The 22,029-nt window shown below is 40.0% G+C and overlaps 1 protein-coding gene across 3 annotated transcripts in view; it reads left to right on the top strand.

Moving 5' to 3' along the window:
• The window catches only part of dnm1a (dynamin 1a), a 47,089-nt gene that overhangs the window by 2,150 nt on the left and 22,910 nt on the right, over positions 1 to 22,029 (top strand). For all 3 annotated transcript variants that reach the window (XM_070924901.1, XM_070924902.1, XM_070924903.1), the window contains exons 2-11: positions 8,101 to 8,174; positions 9,301 to 9,450; positions 9,695 to 9,898; positions 10,756 to 10,854; positions 11,931 to 12,091; positions 12,202 to 12,344; positions 12,430 to 12,565; positions 14,853 to 14,920; positions 16,061 to 16,199; positions 21,566 to 21,652. In XM_070924901.1, the coding sequence (XP_070781002.1) occupies positions 8,101 to 8,174; positions 9,301 to 9,450; positions 9,695 to 9,898; positions 10,756 to 10,854; positions 11,931 to 12,091; positions 12,202 to 12,344; positions 12,430 to 12,565; positions 14,853 to 14,920; positions 16,061 to 16,199; positions 21,566 to 21,652 (1,261 nt within the window). The remainder of the gene's footprint in view (positions 1 to 8,100; positions 8,175 to 9,300; positions 9,451 to 9,694; positions 9,899 to 10,755; positions 10,855 to 11,930; positions 12,092 to 12,201; positions 12,345 to 12,429; positions 12,566 to 14,852; positions 14,921 to 16,060; positions 16,200 to 21,565; positions 21,653 to 22,029) is intronic.

Below are 22,029 nucleotides of genomic sequence, written 5' to 3'. Positions count from 1 at the left end.
TGACGTCGCTCAGGTCCTCCCGTCCTCCAGTCTTGTAGCCCATCGTGTTTGCATTATCTGCCTTAACCAACACACTTACAACACTTTTTTGTATTGTGTGTTTACATGTCACAACGCTTCTTTTCTCCATCTCTATCTTCCCCTCCCGGTCTCTTATTCAGAAATCCACATTGACGTCTCTCAGAAAGTCATTTAAAGTGATCTTTATATCAGACCAGTAATCTTTTTGCTTGTTATTTCAGCCTTTTTACTTTCAATTTACATTTTCTCAGCGACATAAACTTGATTATTTTGCTCACACAGCTCTGGTCCTGGATTTGTTCTCCCTCTGTTTGCTATTGCTGCTTACGGTTAGCACAGACGATCAATACCAAAGTATAGGAGACTTATTAAGACTTATTAATTACATCAATTATTTCACAAGGCATATTAGCTGTTTAAAGCTGGTTTGTGTTTTGTGGCAGCACACATGTGAAATGGAGACACTAATCGTCGAAACAGAACCGAATTATAATGTGTCTACATGGATTTGGGCCATCATTGCACATGTAGACACTGTTACTCCTGACTCACCGTGACACCTTTCCTCTCAGGTGGATTACATTTTGATGCATGCCTGGCAGGTGTGACTCAGGGACAAGGATAGCCAACCTCTTAGTGGTAGACAAGCTGTTGAGATATTCAGTGCTAATGGCAGAGAGAGAGAACATCTGAGGGCACTAATCAAATGTATCTATTCCCCTTTATCATCTTTCCTTGAGTGTTTTTTGATCCTGCCTTCATAACGTGTCCTTACGGAGAGTCTGCTGTCGTCTCCTTTGTTTTCGTGGCTCAGTTCTCTGTTTGTCACCTCAGTTTAACCTACCTTTCCCAGCCTTTTCTGTCTCGTTCAGCTCCAATTCAGCTAAAAAGTGCTTTGTTGCCGTAGAATATAAAAGCCCTCAACTCCAAAGCAAAGGCAGCAAGGTTAAACTAAAATCACAGGGATCCTCTGAACGTAATTATATAAAAGATACAAGTTGAGATGTATTTGGTGGCGTTTGGGGACTGCTCTTTTTTCTTTCTTTTCTTTTACTCTTGAATGAACAGCAGATTTTCATTTTTTTGAATGTCTTTAAAGAAAGTATGATGTTTGGTCAGGCAGTAGATACTGTATCTTTTATGGGCTGCAACTAACACTTATTTTCATTGTTTAATCTTTTGATAATTTTTTCTATAAATCAATAAATCATTATTAAATGTCAGAAAATGTACAGAACAGTCAAAAACATCCGAAGACATTCAATTTACAGTGACACAAAGGCAGAGAAAAGCAGTAAATCCTCACAGTTTAGAAGCTGAAAACAGTGAATGTTTGGCATTTGTGCTTGATAATTGACTTAAAGTAACAATTAATTGCTTAATGTTAGTCCTGCATCTTCTGGTCGTGTCCAATCGGTCCGCTTGTGATTTGACAGTGAAGATGACACTTCACAAATCTGAATCTGAATCTGAACACAACCCCCCGTTTCCCATCTGCAGCTATGACCCAGTCTGTATTTTAGTCTCCCAGGAGTCTCATTAGCACAGACAGAGCAGGGAGCTTTACTGGTCTCCAGTGCCCAATACATGCAGTGCCAGCTGGGTGAAACCTGTGAACAGTCGCTCAGGTGGATGTGTGGAAATTTGACTAAATTCAGCATAAAAGGGGGCTAAAAAAAGTATACCAAGAGTCACTGTGAAAAGGAAAAGATGCATCACATTAAAAGTTGCAGGAATAAATCGTTCAGAAAGTCAGAGGGATGAAGGCAACTAAAATGGGAGGTAGGGATGTGCAGGTGCAGTGTGTGGCAGTTTCTTTACATTAAAAGCACCACACAGTATTTATCTTGAACTATGAACTGATTCACGTTGTCTTTTGGGGATTTGCAATTAGGACATATGATGTGTGTATTGTCTTTTCAGTAGCTTTTGCACAGTAGTGTCTCCATGTTTGATTGATACTGTATTGTTATATCGAGCAGTATTTACCGATGTGTTCCACTCTCAGGTCAGAAGCATTTAAATTTGATTTATTTGTACATATTTGTACTGAAAATGTTATATTTTATTGATTTGAATGAGGAGGCACTAGAAATAAAAGTCAGGTACAAATCCACTGTACTGCTGCGTGAAAGGCAGTCGCAGAAAACAACAACAAAGTGGCACCAGACACAGATGAGTGTATAAGAGTTTCAGTAAGGCTTAATTTATAATCTAACACACTGATCATTTAATGTGCTGCCAACCACAGCATGCAGCACATTCAGTATGGATAATGTCTCGAAAAGCTTAGTGGTTGTTCTCAACTGCATTTTTTTTGTCCAGAATCCACTTTCAGCACCTCGGACAGCTCTTTTAAAAATGGCTGATACTAAATCAGCACCACAGTCGCTTCCCTAAAACACAACAGACACTGAATATACCATGGATGATCGCTTTCCGTCATTTTCATGTATAATATTCATATTCATATTTTGAGGGATGTGGGGTCAGTTTTAGTGGCAGGCAAAAGGAGAACTTGGTCAAAAAAGGTCACATACTGTATGATGTTCTCCTGGGATGTGCTCAAACCCAGGAGGACGTCGCCGCTGCTGCACGATATGCAGCTGAGGCACTTTGTTATCAGTGAAGGCTGCTTGCACCAGCGCAACTCAGGAACATGAAACTACAACACAGACATTTTTCTCTCCCCGCTGCCATCACTACTCCAACCCCCACACAGAGATTAAGATCATGATATATAGCTGGTTTTGTGTATTACATAACACAGAGACGGCCGGGAGCATGATGACAAGCAGCAGCAGCTTCACTCAATGTGAAAGACGAGGACAGTATAGTCCTCAGTTAAAGCCTTTATTCTGTTTGATTCAAATGGAAACCTAAGGAGGAGGGAGTGGAATAGAAACACAGAGAAGGAGAGTCCTTATATATATATATATATTTATATATATAATGATGAGATAAACCAGAATACAAATTAAGGTTAGAATAAACACTGTATGGAACCTATAGTTTTCAGGTTGTGTAGTGTAAGGGGATAGGATAGAAACATAATTAGTAGTCTAATGTAGTTGTCTCATGCCTCAAAAAATTCAGTGTCCTGTATGTTGTTTAGTACGTCTCTTGAGAACTCTTTCAGTTTTCAGCAACTAAATGTTTTTCTTGGATTTCCTGGTGTCCTTGTTCAGCGTAATTAGATTTTCTGAGGGTTTTTTCTTTTAAGGCAACTCGTCAAATCGATCTGAGCTCTTGTGGTAGTTTCATAATAATTTCCCATAAATCCCATAAACTGTCAATTCTTAGCAAGGTTCAAGGAAATGACTCTGAACTTTCTAAACAGTCTCAATTGCGTTTATTTTTTCTCATGATTAGTACTAAGGCTGCAACCAGCGATCATTTCATTAATCAATCTGCCAATTACATTCTTGATGTATTGATTGATTCCTCTGCCTATAAAATGTCAGAAAATAGTGAAAACGTGGGATTGCTTGTTTTGTCCAACCAACGCTCCAAAGCTGGAAGTAGGTAATGTTTTACTTTTTTGCTTGAAAAATGACTTAAATGATGGATTCTAAAAAATATTTGCAGATTATTTTTCTGTTGATCGACTAATGCACTTATTGACTAATTGTTTCGTCTCTAATCTGTGCCAAATTATAGAATTTTTTCAGGAAACTTCTCAGGAAATTATACGGAAACTACTGGACCCTTAAAATAAGTTGCCGCTCTTGAAGTTACTGCTGCAGTCAGTGAGACACAGAGGAAGAGAGGAGACCATTTGTCCCGATACTGCTACAGAGGATTAACGCTAATCTCTGTTTGGGCCACAGTTAACCTGCAATACCTTCTCCCATTGGCTCTGGTCTAATCTGGATGTCCACCGCACTGCAACCAGCCGTGTCATTGGCTCCATCTCCCACTGTGGCTGACAGCAATGTGTGTGTATTTGTGTGTGTAAAAAGCAGTCTCTTGCTTCAACAACACTGCTAGGAAGGAAAGTTGCCTGGTTGTGCTGGTTCACTGCTGTCAGGGCTGTTATTGCTGCTCGCGTTAGAGCAGGATTAGATGAGGCTCAGTGTCTGACTGTGAGTGGGAATCGGAGGTGATGTGACGCACATGAGGACACCAACACAGCAGCGTTATTAGAATTATTATAAATATAATGTCTTAGAGGAGGCATGTAACGTTTATAGACGTGAAGACAATCTGATTTTACATTTCTGTGTGCTGTAAAAACAACCAACAAGAGAAACTATTTTCTAACAATTATATTTTTATTGAGAGAATAGAGCAAACCTAAACAGTTTACATCTCACTCTTTTATTGGCCATTCCCTCTTGTTCTTTTAAAGCATAACCAAAAACAAAAACAAAACAAAAAGTTAGAGAAAAAACCACCCAATCTGTGGTCACTGAGGTATTGTATGAAAAGTAAATTGTTTTCCTGTGTGATACAACTAAAATAGAAATGAATTGTTCTGACATCACAGGAAAGATGTTCCCAGAGGACAAACACAAAACCAGTGATGTGAAAAATTATTGTTTTTCTTGCAAGAAGTGCGAAAAGCTAAAATACGCTCTAAAATGTTAATGTTTTACTCGTGAATCCCTTTTTGTTTTGATGACAGTGAAGTCTACTTGAGTGAATAGGTCATCTGTGAGTGTGTGTGTGCGTGTGTGTGTGTGTGTGTGTGTGTGTGTGTGTGTGTGTGTGTGGGCACTCATCCTTCCCTCTGTCTGTATTGTTTGCACACAACTGAACAACTGAATGTGTACAGTTTATAACAAAGAGGCAATGAGTCACTACTCCACAGCAGCTGGCGCCCACGAGACGTGTGTGTGTGTGTGTGTGTGTGTGTGTGTGTGTGTGTGTGTGTGTGTGTGTGTGTGTGTGTGTGTGTGTGTGTGTGTGTGTGCGTGCGTGCATGTGTGTGTACACTGCAACAAATGACAGAGAATGATTCAACAGCAGAAAGGTTATTATGTAAAATTGTTGGAATTGTTTGGAAACACAAGATGCTGAAAAAGAAATCAGTTAAATTGATCTGATTGGTGCTCAGCTGTGCAACCCTCCAATAGTGATGCTCAGAGTGTGTCTGTGACCTCCCCTGACCCAGGTTATTGATTATTGATTAGAAAATAGAGTGAGAAACTGTTAATGGGTAAAATAACCAGGCATGAGTGTCCATTTTTGGTTAATTTACTGAATGAAATACCTGACAAATCAAAGTGCATTGTTGCAAAAAATATTGTAAAAATACAATATTGCCATAAAGCAGTCCAGCTTATTGATTTGCAAAATGACCCAAAATGATCTAATACATCATAAAGGAGAGCTGCCAACATATAAACACCATGGTAAAACCTCTGAAGGTTTACAAATGTATATTGTGTCATGGTATATATCATCATATCGCCCACCTCTACTAGATAGATGGAGAGATAGATGGATAAATGGATGTACTGATCCATCAAACTGAAGATTTCACTGATTGCTATCATTCAATGAAAGGTTGTTTCCAAATGTACTGTGAGAGAGTGCTTTTAGACAGACACTGACTGCTGAGTGCACTTCTAGGTGAGTGTTTGCGGAAGGTATCTTGATGTAACCTTAAAATCTCTCTTCGAGTCTCCGTCACTGTCCTGTATCTTCTCCTCCTGTCCTGTATCTCTACCGTGCGGGGGATTGTGTCGGTGCTTTTTGGCAGTCACATGGCTGTGAGTGTTTTCATCCCCCCACCTCACCGTGGGGGGATAAAAAACACAGGAAGGTGGGGGTGGAGGGACTCTCACCCTCTCAGCAGGATTAGGTAGATGAGGGGAGAGTCACACTACTGTCTCTTCTGACGGGGTTATAGCTGACAGGGAAGTCAGTATTGTGGCAGATATATACAGTACACGCTGATTCTGTCTGTGGCTTCTCCTCTCATTTGGAGGATCCTTGTGGTGGCAGTTTGAGGGGAGGATGAGGAGGAGTGGAGTGAGAGGAGGAACTGCAGTTAAGGCCATCTGTCCTCTCTAAAAGGCGTCCAAGTGGGAGAGAGGGACAGCCACACACACACACACACACACACACTCACAAATGTACACACTGGCAGGCAGGTAGACCAGCAGATGGGCAGACACACATGATGGCCAACAGGGAGCAGGGTCTCCTATGTTGTAAAAGGCTGCGTTAGAACAACAAACATGGAAACAATACTCAAAAAGGAAGCTCCCTATTGCTGCTGTATCCAGACTAGCAGGTGTGAAGGATTAGCAGACATTAGCTATGATGTCTTTTCAGGCCTAGACCGGAAACAAAATCCACCTACCAGCACCTCTAAAGCTCACTAATGAACACATTATATCTCGTTTGTTTAATCCGTACAAACACCAAAGTTATGGTTTTACGGACTATTTCTTGGCCGGATCAGTTGCCAGGCAACCAGCAGAGACTTCCTGGTCCCGACTAAATAAATAGTGTGGCAGCCAACACCCCGTAAAAGGACATATTCATGTCTTTACACTTCTGTGTTTGAACAGATTAAACAAATGAGATCTAGTGTGTTAATCAGTGAGCTTTTGTTACTTTTACACAGAGCCAGGCTAGCTGTTTCCCCCTGTTTCCAGTCTTTATGCTAAGCTAAGCTAACTGGCTCTGGCTTCATATTCAGCGTGCAGACATGAGAGTAAAAGTAATGTCTTCTCATCTGCCAAGAACTCCTGCCAAGAAAGCAAGAAAGCAGCATGTTGAACTATTCCGTCAAAGCTCCCAAATGTTCCCCACGTTGAACATCTAATTGCTGAATTTGCTTTTTCCGGTTAAGTTTTGAGCAAAAGCAGTTGAGCCCTGATTAACTCTGAGCTCATGACTCATGTATCCAAACTGCCTCAGGCTTTGCTTCAGGTTCAAACAGAGTCCTCGTCTATTTCTTATTCATGTCGCTCAGTTGACTATTGTTACTGCAGATTCTCTGAAACTGAATTTTTATGGCAACATTTTGCAGCTCTTCATCTGAATGCTTTCATTACACCAAGTTGTATGACTTTTTCTTTGACAGAAAACGAACAAATTGCTCTTATACGTTTTGAAAACGACAGTATGCGTCTCTAACAGCCCCTTGTTATTGTTGCCATAAACACACACACTAACATACACACACACACTCACCACTGAATGGTAACTGTCCAGTCAGCTGGTTGAGGAGCACACAGTGCCAGTGGCGAGTTGACGCTGATGTTGCATAAGCAGCTGAACACCCCCGAAGAAAACAGTGTGTAAAAAAAAAACATGTGTGGACACATGCTCTCATGCATTCACAAACGCACACTTCACACATCAGACACGCCAGGACAGTCGATAACAGATGTAAAACACTTTCATTTGCGTGCTCCCCAACAAACTAAGAGAGTAGATGGACAGAAATTGTAATATTACAAGACAGAGAATGCTTCAAGTTTTATCCGTTATCGTTTTCAGCAATTCACTTATCATAAATTGGAATAGACAGAGAACATTATAAATGCTACAAGACTGACGCATTGTAATCATCATCAATTTAGCAGGAGAAACTGCTCTTGCAAATGGCCACAGGAGCTCAGTTTTGTAGCTTTCTACTTGTTCTTTTATTTACCTGTGAGCCGTTAGTGTCTCTCAGCTGTGAAATTGTTTTGCAGTAATGTTTGTAGTGATTTCTCAGAAACACAGAAAAACAATCGTCAATCGTTAGTTTTGTTCCTACTCATAGTGTTGTTGTTTTCCTGTAGAAGGAGCTCCACAGTAAATCAACTTTAACATGGTGGGACCTCACCTGCTGTGTGAGGATTCGTCGTTGTTCAGCATTACACTGCACACACAAACACACACACACACACACACACACACATTTACATCCGCACATGTTGCCTGTACTGTAAAACCTTTTTGTCATTTGGTGAATCATATTGTTAATGATGTAGTGTTTCAGTTCCTAATTTCTTGATTGGATTTCTTTGTTTTTGCAGTATTGATGCTCTTTATATATATGTTTTATTTTAGTCTCTCTGCATTGTTGTTGGTTTTACTGACCATCTTTGCTGTCTGTCTGTTGTGTTGCAGGGATTTCCTTCCCCGCGGTTCTGGCATTGTGACTCGTCGTCCTTTGGTTCTGCAGCTGATGACCTGTCCCACAGGTAAAAACATCTTACCCATAAACATCTATGGAGGTTCTTGTCCTCCAGGTCATGAGATATTCTGAAGTATTGAGTCAAAAACTGAGCTTGCTATGTCTTAAGTCTTAAAGATGTTGCACCACTCAACTGAGAGGCTTCATCAGCTGACATCCTGGCATTCAAAATCTGTGTCAAGCTGTCCATGAGTTTATAATGAGATATATTTTGAAGCCTGTAGTTTGGAAAAATGAGAGAAGTTGTCAGTTTGAAGCCAGCATCTAGTGGCCATTAAACAAATTGCATCTTAAAGTACTTCTGCACTGATTTCAACATCCCCCTCTCCACTCCCGTTGTTGTTGTCCTTTACTTGCACAGCCAGATTCAAAACTCCTTCTCTGAGTTGTAACTCAGTCAAATCTGAACATGCAGACTTGACACACATATTTTGAGATTCTGTGTGTCTTGCCTGAGAATCAGCACGTTTTTAAGTTTTCTTCAGTATTAAAGTAATCCAATGATAGTTGTCTGTAGGTCCGTTGGTACGCTGCAAACAGCAGCTGCTGATAGCTAATTCGGATACTTTTGCGAAAATGTAAACAAATAGAGGCTAAAACAAAAACTAAAACTGCCTGTCTCCATAGCAACATAATACTTCCTGTTTACATCCTCCAAAGCCCCCAAACTATGGGAACTGTAGTTCTGAAGCTTAGAGGTGATTATCCCCCAAATCGAGATTAGACAAAGTATAATAATAGTTACAAAATCCATTAATATTACATTTTTTCATGTTTAACTGTTAAATTATTTTACTTTACTACAAATGCTCAGAATGTCCCATCAATATGGTTCTTTTGCCAGAGCCTTACAGACAAACGTGGAAAAGTTATTTTCTTGACTGTTGTAACAACAAAATATTATTTATTCAATCTTTGATGGAAAAATGCTGATTTAAGACCTTGTGGTTTGTTGTCCTATACAGAGTTTTGCTTTAAATATTTTATGTTAACAGGAAATCTATTTGGTTTGCTTCAACACAGTTGTAGTGTGCATTTGCATTAAAGTGAGAAAATGTCTTCTGCTTCTTTTGATCTCCTTCCTTTTTTCTACATTTTCACTTTCATTAATCTCTTTCTACCGTCTCTTCTAGAATATGCTGAGTTCCTCCACTGTAAGGGCAAAAAGTTCACAGATTTTGATGAAGTCCGGCAGGAGATCGAGGCCGAGACCGACCGCATCACCGGGGTCAACAAGGGCATCTCCCCTGTGCCCATCAACCTGCGTGTCTACTCCCCTCATGGTGAGGCCAACAAAACTCTGTTTCTACACAAGACTTTACAGTTGTCTGACTAACAATGTGGGGTTACATTTTTTTTATAAAATCTTAAATAGCACACTCCTGATTTTCATCCAGTTTCTAAGTTCATTCATGTCTGATAGATTCTGTACCACAGAGCTTTTTATTTGGCAACGATGCATCTGAAGAAGCTCTCTCAGTGCACTTAGCTGTCTCTGAGTTCACCTGTTCCCTTTTCCTCTCACAGTGCTGAACCTGACCCTGGTGGACCTGCCGGGGATGACCAAGGTGCCGGTGGGCGATCAGCCTGCAGACATCGAGTCCCAGATTAGAGAAATGCTGATGCAGTTTGTCACCAAGGAGAACTGCCTGATGCTGGCCGTCTCCCCGGCCAACTCTGATCTGGCCAACTCTGACGCTTTAAAGATTGCCAAAGAGGTCGACCCTCAGGGTGGGTGTATTCATACACACACACACACACACACCCACACACACACACAAACTGTAATCTTACTGAAGATTACAGAAACCAGTGGAGGAAAGTAACTGAGTGCATTTACCCAATTTATGTATTATTTTGAGGCACTTTACTTGAGTATTTCCAATTTACTCATTATGATGCCTTGTTACAAATTAAACTGCCCAACAGTATATAATGTAGAAGTGATTTTAAGGTTTTGCTCATTGCTTTTCATTGCATTTAAAAACACTCTATGGTCTGGCTCTAGCTTTCCTTTGTGAGCTTTGATCCTGCAACAAATCTCTGCAAGCACTGTGCGTTTGCCTTAAATCCGTACCAAACATGTTAAAATAAATGTGTATTTCTGCATTAATTGGTCTTTCTGTGCCATGTCACTTTGAAAATGTCTTAGTTTTTTTTTTGTGTGTGGGGGGGGTATTTTTGCTCCTACACAAATAAATGTTATTTATTATTATTGAAGTAAATAAAATTAGGTCTACGTCAACCAGCTGCAACATTTAAATGCTGCTAACACATGCATCTGTAATGATTATGTGTAATATAGAATAATGTATATATAATAATACACTTGAAGTGCAGAACTTTTATTATATTTTATATTATTATATCATATATTATTGTATTTGTACATTGTGATATTGCTCCTTTTCTTAATTAAGTGATCTAAATACATTTTCCACCACTGACAGAAACATAAAACACACAATGTGGACATCATGTATTTACAGTGTAAATTATTATTTTCAGTTTAGGTTTCAGCTCCATCAGGATTGGTTTGGTCTGTCATCATGGTGTGTGTGTGTGTGTGTTTGTGTGTGTGCATGTAGGTATGAGGACCATCGGTGTGATCACCAAGCTGGACCTGATGGATGAGGGGACAGATGCTAAGGACATCCTGGAGAATAAGCTGCTGCCACTCAGGAGAGGTGAGCGCGCGCACACACACACACACACACACACACACACACACACACACACACACACACACACACTTACAGTAACTCTCTACTTCAAGGCCCTCGCAATGACACACTGTTTCCCTCTTGTGGTAATAAGGCAGTCACACTCAAAGATGTTCAATGCTCCAACCACTGAAAAAACAACCAAAAAAATGGAGGGATGGAGGGAGGCGGGTGTAATAAAACAGTGCTGAGTAAGAAACCAAGAAAGACAGACAGAAAGAAGAGAGGAAGAGTTGGAAAGGAGAAGCAGGGAAGGGGGCAAAGAGAAAAACTTGGAAAAGAGCTTGCATGTATCTTGTGAGCTGCCCTTTATTGCAATGTGCTGATGTGGTGCTTTTCTTTTCCATTTGCACTTGGTTAGAACCCAGGCATGTGCTTTTGAATATTTTCCATGTCCTTTGTTTTTTCTATGTTTTTTCCCTCCTTCCTTCTTTTTCTCCCCGTCTCTCTCTCTCTGTCTAATGCCGTGGATGTTCACATTTACAAGGCTGCTGGCTCACAGTTGCATTAGTTATAGAGCATGAAACAGCCTTTAACTGAGTGATGCATGAGAAAACTTAACTGGAGGTGAAATGGGATCCGCGTGACCTGAACTCTCCTGGCTGTTTTTCTTTTTCTCTTTTCTGTCTTAAAAACTTGGACACACACATACAGAGATTTATTCATGTAATACCTCCGTCCTTCCTTTCCCTCCCCTATTCATCCTTCATCTATATTGCTTTCTTTAATCTCAATGTCTCCTAAAATGTGGTTTTCCTCAGCTAAACATTATTAAACATAGTTTTCAGCGGTTTGGTCCTGCAGTGGCTGTTCATTTTGGGTTTGGCTGTTCAAACTCAGTTCATATGTAGAAAATAAGAACCCTATATGCTATCTTCCAGTCAAATTACCAGTCAGGCCACAAGCATTTAATGTGTTCCAGTCTGCTCTCAAATATTCCAGAAAGTGATAAAAAGACTTGGATCTGGTTTTGATGAAAATATCACAGCGTTTCAGACTGCATTGTAAATGTCCGTGGGACTCTTGTCTGTTGTGTCCAGGTTACATCGGTGTGGTGAACAGGAGCCAGAAGGACATAGACGGCAAGAAAGACATCAATGCTGCCATGGCTGCTGAGAGGAAGTTCTTTCTCTCCCACCCTTCGTATAGACACCTGGCCGACCGCATGGGCACTCCCTACCTCCAGAAAGTCCTCAATCAGGTGTGTCTGTAGTACGTCCATTCATGGGTCCTGTAATCCAGCAATGCCAGGTCTTATTCCAACATTCCTTGTATTCCCAGTGATCTAACTCTGACCTTTGACCTGCACAGCAACTGACCAACCACATCCGGGACACCCTGCCGGGTCTGCGGGCCAAGCTGCAGAGTCAGCTTCTCTCCATAGAGAAGGAGGTGGACGAGTACAAGAACTTCAGACCCGACGATCCGTCTCGCAAGACCAAGGCTCTGCTGCAGTGAGTAAACACAGTTGAAGGATAGAATAGAAGATAGATACATACTAATAGATTCATTCATATCTGTGTCTCTGCCTGCCTGCAGGATGGTGCAGCAGTTCTCCGTGGACTTTGAGAAGTGTATAGAGGGCTCTGGGGACCAGATTGACACAGCTGAGCTGTCAGGTGGTGCCAGGATCAATCGCATCTTCCATGAACGCTTCCCCTTTGAACTGGTCAAGGTGTGTGTGTGGGCCACATGTTGTGTTTATTTGTTTTATTTTTTATTTATGGGGGCTGAAGCTTCACTTTTTGATAAAGCAAAACTCTCCCCAGTTTTATCAATATTTTATTTGGACCCTCCCCTTGACTGACACCCTCCCACTAATATCTCAACTACTGAGCATGAATAACTTAAGATGGTGTAATCTAATATAAACCTTTATATATTAATGGGTGAATAATTTCCACAATCGCCACTGATGCACACATTAGAAATGGAATTAGAAATGTCCAGATTTATGGCAAACTCTATTTTGCAATAAAGAGATGCTAAATAAATGAATTATGATAAAGGGCGACTTTATATATCACATTTAACTTTTTACAAACTTCTTGCATACAATAGATGGAGGAAAAAGATGGTGATATGTAGTACATGGAGTGAAAATACTTAAAACTCCACGAGGTAATGGGCAGGATTGTTCTACATGTTTTGCAAAAAAAAAGAACTCGCCCAACCACCAAACCCTAAACGTGTCAGTTCAATAGCTGTAAATATTTATGCCCAAGAGAACATTTATCAGACTTGTGGGAATTGTTTTGTATTTATTTGCAGCATTAGAGCCAGTTAACTCTGCAGAAAAGAGATTTTTGAGTGTTTATTTGACATAAAGCGTGTTTATATCACAGCCAAAAATCGATCCACAATGACTGAAAATGTGAAGTGAGTAAAAAGTGTGAGGAACTGTTGCGGAGGGTTAAATAAAGAGGGAAATACTCGGAATCATAAAAAACGTCTCTCTCCTGGGTTTCCTTTCCCAGCCTCAGAGGGAGAGAAGGCCTCCCTCAGGACTCTGATTCTGGGCTTTTCTGACCCAAACATTCCTTGTTTCCTCTCCCGTTGTTGTCTCTTCCCTCTCACTTCCCCCACCTCACCTTCTTCCTTCTGCTTCTCTCACTCTGTCATCATATCCATCCACATTTCATCCCTCCCCCACATCCTCTCTGTTCACCTTTAGCATCATCTTTACCTCGAGCCTGTCCTCCCCCCATCCACCTCCCCCAACATCTGTCTCTCTAAGCCTTTTTCCTCACCACCCCCTTTATGTTCAATCCTTTTTCACTCTCTCTCTCAGTTAGCCCTTATGTTTCCCCTCCTTCCTCTCCCTCCTTTCTTCCATCCCTCTCCCCCGTCCTCTCTCGCCCTCCCTCTGAGGATATAAAACTTGTCTGTGACTCAAGCCGCAGAAAAATGCCGGTTTCCCACTGAGAGGACAAAGCAGGTTACTTCCTAACCAGAAGCTTGACTCATAACACAGAAAAATCATCATGTTTTACATGTTTATAATACATGCTTAGAAGAAAATCTGAAACTTGAGGAAAGTGGGAAAGAGTGAGGCAATGCAGTAAACTGAAAGAAATGCAGGTACTTTCAATTAAAAACAGTGATTGTGAAGGAATATAGTAGATCAGCTTATATATCCTACTTCTAATGTTACGGTATGTTAGGCAGAATGAGTTAAATCTGTGGGGGAAAAGTGTGATTAAAGTTTGTGTAAAGTAAGTGAAAGCAGCAGAGACAGTTAAGAAATAGTAAATGATATATGTTCTAACACAGTGATTTTAGTTTATGGCCCCTTAAAAATGAAGTCTGCTTGTGACCCAGGTCAGCCAAAGAGAGATTTTTCTCCTGTTTTATTTGAATAATTTCTAGAGGCCTGAAGAATTCAAATTATCAAGCAATTCGCAGGAAATAACGCAAAAATAAATATAATTTTGTGTAGCATAAATGTTTCTTCTGCTTTCATATCATTTTAACATTTTGGGAAATATGCTTATTTGCTTTCTTGCTGAAAGTCAGATGAGAAGATTGATATCACTCTCAAATCTATCTGTTCAATATGAGCCTGGATCAGGGAGATGGTTAGCTTAGCTTAGCATAAAGACTAGAAGCAGAGGTTTTGTATATTAATTTAGTAGGATTCAGTATATTAAACCTGTACAAAAATCAAGTGCAAAAAAAACAACTTGTGGTTTTTACAGGGGGGGTTGGATGCTCGACTATTTCCTGGCAGGGTGCAGTGACTTTGCAGTGTCTCTGCTGATTGCTAGATGTGTGTTCTTAAAATACAAATCTTAATTTACAGAAAATGATAAATCAAGAAAGGCATTTATTTAGCTGGCATGGTATTTGGAAATCTGTGGAGAAAATAAAGAATGGAGGAATTTGTTTAACTAATCTATGAATCTGTGAGAGAGAGAGAGAGAGAGAGTGTGTATACTTAACTCTCCTTGTTTCGTTTGCAGATGGAGTTTGATGAGAAAGAGCTCCGCAAGGAGATCAGCTACGCTATCAAGAACATTCATGGAATCAGGCACGTCCGCCCTCCGACTCACCCCTCCATCCCTGCCTCCCTCCCTCCCTCTTTACTTCACCTCCCTCTATCTCTCCATCTCAGTCACCTCTCAGGCTGCATCTGACTTTGCTTCTCTAATCTAAGACCTCTATACTTACATTGAGTGCTCTGTTGAATACTAATAGCATCAGTACACTTAGACAGAGACGATCTGGGATCAGATAGGTGACTACTGGTTGTGCGATACTTGTTTCTGTGGCCTTTTCATATGTCCGTCCATGCTGCTTGTCAGTCGTTTGTCTGGTTGGTGAAATCCTGCACGTCATCTAATGAGGCCAAAAACGTCACCTAAATTTATATTTGCTGCCATAATTAATTATAAATGGTGTTTAGTCTGCTAAATCAGATAATAACAGGATATAGCGAAAAGCAGGAGATGTGGGATTTATGGGAGGTCATCTGCTTGTGGGTAACAAGTATGTGTGGGATGCACGAAGAAATGGTATTTAATTTATTTCCACGATGGACAGAATATTGTTGGTTCTTGTTACTCGTGGTTTGCGATTTATTTAGCTTATTTCAGTATCGGAAATACCAGCAAGATAATTGGCAGGATGTTACTTTTTCAAATATAAGTAAAAAAGAAATGCAGTGAAATTCTATATTCATATTCAGACATGTGCAACAGATTTTAATATATAATTCACATTTTTAAGCCACAGCGTTGATCTGTCAGATAGAGATGTTAACAGATGAAACCCTGAATCCAAAAACATGTAGTCCTTCTGGGAAATAAATTCAATACATTCAATTTTCTGTATCAACTGAGATCCGGTTCGTCCTCAAAATGGATAACGCACCAACCAGTCTGCCGTAACACACTAACAAATGACTGGATATTTGATGTAGAAATTAATGACTTAATATTTTCTAGAACATGCTGCTTTGTAATGTTTTTATAGCTCCACTCTCTTTCCCTCTCTCTGTCTAATTTGTGTGAAAATTTGTGGGAAAAGCTCAGAAACGGAGGGTAATTCTTTACAAATAACACTCTTCTCTTTACCCAACCCTCCTCCCTCCTCCCTCCTTCTGTCTTTCTCTCCAACATCCTCACTCAACATTTTTGGCCCTGCGGCTGGTTCTCTCTCTGTCGGGCAGAACTGGCCTCTTCACCCCGGACATGGCCTTTGAGACCATTGTGAAAAGGCAGATTGGGAAGATTAAAGAGCCTTGCACCAAATGTGTGGACATGGTCATTTCTGAGCTAGTCAATACGGTTAGGCAGTGTACCAAGAAGGTAAAAAAATAACAGCAAACGTGGATAGAACTTTTCTTTTATTTTCAGTCCCTCTGCTGTTCACTCCCTTTTATTGTAACCACCTGGCTCTCTCCAGCCCTCGTTGTTTTTTGGACAGCGAGGGGACACCTGGAGAGGCAGGGTGGGCTGCGGTGTACCTGCCTGCCTGCCTGCTGTACCACTCGGACAGGTTTGGCTGGACAGGCCGGCCGTGGTAGAAAGCCGTACTGAAGAAAACCAGTGTGGAGGCTGAGCAGTCATCAAAAATGGTTGCCTGTAAAAGATGAAATGTCAGAGCAGTCTCTTGAGTTTATGACTTTAATTAAAAGGCTTTGACTTTTCATGTTAGTTTCTGACAATATGTCTAATTACCAGTATTCTTTTACTTGAATTGAGTATGTTTTTCAAGATCTTGTGCCTCAGTTTGGCTGGTTTGGCACAGTGAGGAGGATCATTTTATGCTGTGTCCCAATTCCACACAACGTACTAACAGTATGTACTATGTACTAACTGTCGTAGTATACTGTTTTTGTACTAAGTAAACAAGAAGTCAGTGGGCTTTACTGTTTTGGACTAACGGGAAATTATGCAACTTAGCCAGTACTTTTGAAAGCTACAATTTAAACAAGGAAAAAGCTAAATGTTTTTATCTTGTTATTATCTTCTTCTCACAAGATATTATCTTGTCCTCACATGTATCTTGTGATACATGTCATTATTATATTTGTCATTATTATACATGTTATTATCTTGTTTGTACAAGTTGTTATCTTGTTTGACCATATATGTAGTAATATGTTGTGTGCACAACTGAGAGTTGGTATTTAGTGTGGTATAGGGACACGGCTTAGATTTTCCTTGAACCTCCTCTGTCTCTTGAGGAAGTCTCTGTGTAAGCTTTATTTAACTGTTATTCAACCTTGAGTAAGATACGCATTCCACCTTTGCTTGCATGCAAAGGCATACACATGTTTAGAAAATCATTTATCAATCATTCAGAATACCTGGCAGCCATATTGGATGACCTCAGCATCCAGACTTTCTTGTGTGTGAGACTGTAGCTGTGCACCTGCAGCAGACGGGAGCCATGCCGATTGCTCTTCAACGGGCCTCTGGGGCCACACTCTCAACTACAGAGGCTTGTGAGTGTGGCCAAAAGAAAGAGCAGTAGTCTATATCCAAATTGATCCACTGTGACCAAACAATTTTAACAGCGGTTGGACTGCAACAACCTGGAGGCCTTGGGCTAATAAATGTTATGATTACGCTCCCGCTGGAAGTCAGGAGAAAAGGAGGGCTGGGTGGAGAAAGGGTCAACACCCGGAGGGACGTTTTGGCTGAACGGCGGGGTGCACAGCTGCGGTCTAGCGGTGGGTCGCTTGGAGTTTTTGGCTGGTGTAGTTGTGCAGACTGGGACCTCTCTCTATTTCTTCCTCTTTCTCTTGTCTTTTCCTCTCTGTTTGTTCTTTATTGATAGAGAGAGACTCCAGCACTGTCCTGTTTTAGGATGGCTTCAGGGGAAACCAAATGTCTCACTTGCATTTTCTTCCTTCTGTGCTGTTTACCCACCACCCCCACCCCCACCTCCACACCTCATTGTCTTTTTTATCTTCAATCTGTTGTTTCTTCTATTCCATCTCCAATTTTTACCTTCCTCGTCTGTGTTCTGTCCTTTTCCCTCGCCATCTGTTTTCACTCCTTTTGTTTTTATTTGTCTCACGCCTTCACTTTATCACTTCTCTCCATCTGAATGTTCCTTTACGTCTCTTTACAATTCTTCATTTGGTGTTTTCACTTCTCCTCTCTCTCTCTATCTTTTTTTGTCTTCTTTCTTTGGTTTTTACTCCTCTTTCCCGTGCCGCCTGCCTATCCCTACAGGACGGGGCTGTTCACCCCTGACCTGGCCTTTGAGGCCATAGTGAAAAAGCAGATCCAAAAGCTGAAGGAGCCCACACTGAAGTGTATAGATATGGTAGTAAGCGAACTCACCTCCACCATACGAAAGTGTAGTCAAAAGGTAAAATGCCAAAGAGAAGCAAACCACTTTCACTATCTCTGTTAATCACACAGGTAGGGGTAGACCGATGGCTGGGCATTTATTTCCTTAAGCACGGATATCAGGATGTATGAGCGAAAGAAACAGACATTAACTGCTTCCTCATAGTATTCTTATATAGTGTTTTAAAAAGTGCCAAAAGATGTTTATCTAAATGTAAACTATCATCAAAAATTTGTAAGAATCCCAGACCAGACAATTGATTGTTTGCATATAGAGCCAAATCTAATGTAAATAACCATGTCATTTGTGGTTTTTGAGGTTTACTCTTTATGACCAGCACTTTTAAAAACAGTGCTGACGCAAAATCTTAAGCAAATGTTCGGTGAAGAGACTGCACCTAAAAACTATAAACCATAAATGTTGACATTTTTGTTGTTTTTGAGAATACTTTATTCACCAAATTTAACACAATTAACAACGTAATTAGGATTTTTTGCCTTTATATATCCCTCACAGATACTAAAACAAGAATCTGCAGCCAAGCTAGCAGCTCTGAGGCTGTACTGCACAGTGGTGCTTCGAGCTTAATGCTAATGTCAGCATGCTAACGTGCTCACATTGACTTTTAGCATGTATAATTAAATGTTGCACCATCCTAGTTTAGCGTGTTAGCATGCTAATAATTGCTAATTAGCACTAAACAGAAAGTACATTATTTTTTCATAAACCAGTATTGGACAAGTTACAATTAATTTAAATTCATTGTACAGACTAAAATCAATCAATTTATGTAAACTGACTCAGAATAAATACCCACATTAAACATTTGTGGAAAAAATAGCATGATTAGAAGCTACTGTTGGTTACATATTCAGAGTAGATGTTACATCTTTCCTGAAAAAACATGTCACTGCAGCCAGCAGATATCGGTCTATCCTTTCTCCAGATCTTACTAGTGTAACCATTTAACCTTTATATTTCAATTAAACTTTCTTTGTCATTTGTCTTCTGTCAATTATTGGCCTTATATTGACAATTTAACAAACAATGTTGCTTCTCAACCTGCATGTTAGATTTTTTTTAAAATTTATTTCATATTTGACCTCATGATGTCTAAAAATCCTTTGATTTAAGTTAAAATCATATGACTCTGTCTTTGTCAGTATGGTTTAATATAGTGGAGTGACTGATTGTGTAGTTCCACCCACTGACTAATTGACGTACTTCGAGCATCTCTTTACTTTTCTTTTTATTTCTCTTTCGTCCTCTCCATCCTGTCGTCCTCTAACCCTTTGAACCGGCTGCTTCCTCGCAAAGCAAATGACCAAAACACAGCGTGACCTCCTTTGGATTTCTCTTCTCTGTCACACTTTTTTTATCTTGATTTCACTTTCAGAGACAAACTGTATTTAGAGATACTGTATTATAATATACAGTGTTTGGGAAAATCCACAAAGGGGTCAGTTTCGAAGTCTTCCCCCATCACCCTCTCTCCCATCCCTCCCTCCCTGCTCCTTTGCATTGCATGTCAGTCAGTTTGAGTGCCACTGCTTGCTGCCTTGTTTTTCCACTGTCAATTTTGTGTTAGTTTTTAAAGACACTGAACGCTTCATCAGATTTTGGCAGCCTTAATCTGGTTACAAGTTACAATGCATCTTTCCAATAGCACATATTATGTTGCTTTCAGTTGCTTTGACATTGATTGTTTATTGGTTTTGTTTGTAAATGTTTTGCTTTCATGGTTTTCACAGTTTTCTAGCATTTGAGTGAAAACCATAAAGTTAACTGTATTGATAATGGGACAGTGCTGACATTGTTAATTATAGCAGCCGTCTACGCTTACCAAGTTGAAAACTTCACACATTTCTTAAAATACAAGAGTGATTTCACTATACTCTCAACAGGTTAAACTAACCAGATGCTGTAATGCTCTTACAAAAAAAGAGATTTGGAGTTGTTTTTACACAGTGTGTTTGAGCTTTTCTGATGTGATATAGACAATAACATATAGAAAACTGAACACATACAGAGCTCAAATACCTTGCACGTAACGGTTCCTAATAGAGTATAAGAATATAACAAGCACAAGTGTATACCACACGCTTTGCTAGTTGCAAATACCAAAAATAACATCAATTTGAACTTTATGTTAATTGTAAATTGACACAATCGACCCTTTGGTGGCAGATTTGCGACTCAAAATCTATGGTCATTTTTTTCAAAAATGGGTCTTCAATTTCATATAGAAGCAAACAAAAGCTTCTTGTTTCTAGCTTACAACCATTGTTTCTGTCAGCTGTTTTTGGCAACTGTCGTTGTAGCTAGCTATCTAATGCTCCATGAGTATGCTGTTTAAATCATTCTCTACACTTCTGCTCTTGTGTTTGTGGTTTTGGAAAGGCGAATTAAAAGAGACCCAACCCTCCAAACTCTTTACATAGAGAGTTATTGCTCTTACTACAGCCCCATGCACACTATTTCGACACCTGCTGTGCCTAGTTACGGTTGCTAAGCTATGATTGGACAATTGCTATTTGATTCCGTTCCAATTTACGGTATCGCCAGCAAAGAACAATGTGAGAAACACTTACATGTTGACAATACTAGTTATAATGTCAGTAATTAGACTGACATTCATCTTAACAGCGTGTCCCATTATTATAAAGCATCTGTTCTTCATGGATGTTCTCTGCTTTGTATTTGGACCAAACCCAGGAAGCGGTAAATCACGAAGAGGTCTATTGATATCAACTCACTCCCCAAACCATCTGACAGACATGAAAGATGCATTGTAACTTGCAAGAAAAAAAACAGCATTATATTTTTCATTCTTGCGCTCTGATTTGGGTTTTGATTTTTCTTTCTTTCCTCACACTTCTCCAAATGTGTTTGTGTCACATTGGAGGCCCACCAATGTCTGCGTTCGTGGGTTTGCAATGAGCTCATGGAAAAAGACCCACAGTGTGCTGGGGAAAATAAAGCTTTTTCTGCCAGGAACATTGTTTACTCTGTGTTTGTGTGGTAATATCACAGACTTTGGACTATTCTTCTGCATTTGTTCCATATTGGCAACAAATAGACATTTTGCACATAAAATCTCCTCTTAACTCAAATCCACCCTCTGGTCAGGGTGTGCAGAGACTAGAGCTGAGTCTGGGATAAACTCCTAAAACCATAACCTGTTGTGATTTTGTTTCTGGATCGTATTTTGTTTTGGTATTGGTGGAACTGTGTGTTGTGGATTATGTAGTGATTTACTGCAGCTTGTATGTAGATTTGAGGGTGTGTGTGTGTATGCGTTGGCATATGTGTGTGTTTGGTTGTTGTTGTTTTTTTGCTACCTACCTACTGTGTTCTGCACTCACAGCTGGCTCAGTATCCCATGTTGAGAGAGGAGATGGAGAGAATCGTCACCCAGCACATCAGGGACCGAGAAAGCCGTACTAAGGGACAGGTAACACAAAAAACAAACAACCAACACGCTCAGTAAGAAAGATGAGTGGTTTATGGTGGTGCAGAGGGAGTTTTGTTTCTATAGAATAACAAACTTAATATTGTTTAATTCATTTTTACATACTTACGTTCTTCCTGGTGTATACTGTATCTTTTGAGTGCTTAGAAAGTAGGACGTAAAGCCACTAGCCACATAGTGTGTCAACTTTTTCTACAAACGTATGCCACCAGAACAATTAAAGAAAGATGAATGAATACATAAAAATGTTTAAAACTTATAAAAGTTATACCAAGTTTTCTGCTTCAGTAGCTTTTAATGATTGCAGTACAACAATGCTCTGATGGAAAGCTATGAATTGAGTGATAACAGCTAACTCT

The sequence above is a fragment of the Enoplosus armatus genome, chromosome 18 (genome assembly GCF_043641665.1).
Source record: "Enoplosus armatus isolate fEnoArm2 chromosome 18, fEnoArm2.hap1, whole genome shotgun sequence".
Lineage (NCBI taxonomy): Eukaryota > Metazoa > Chordata > Actinopteri > Centrarchiformes > Enoplosidae > Enoplosus > Enoplosus armatus.
This window is presented reverse-complemented; position numbering and strand designations above follow the sequence as displayed.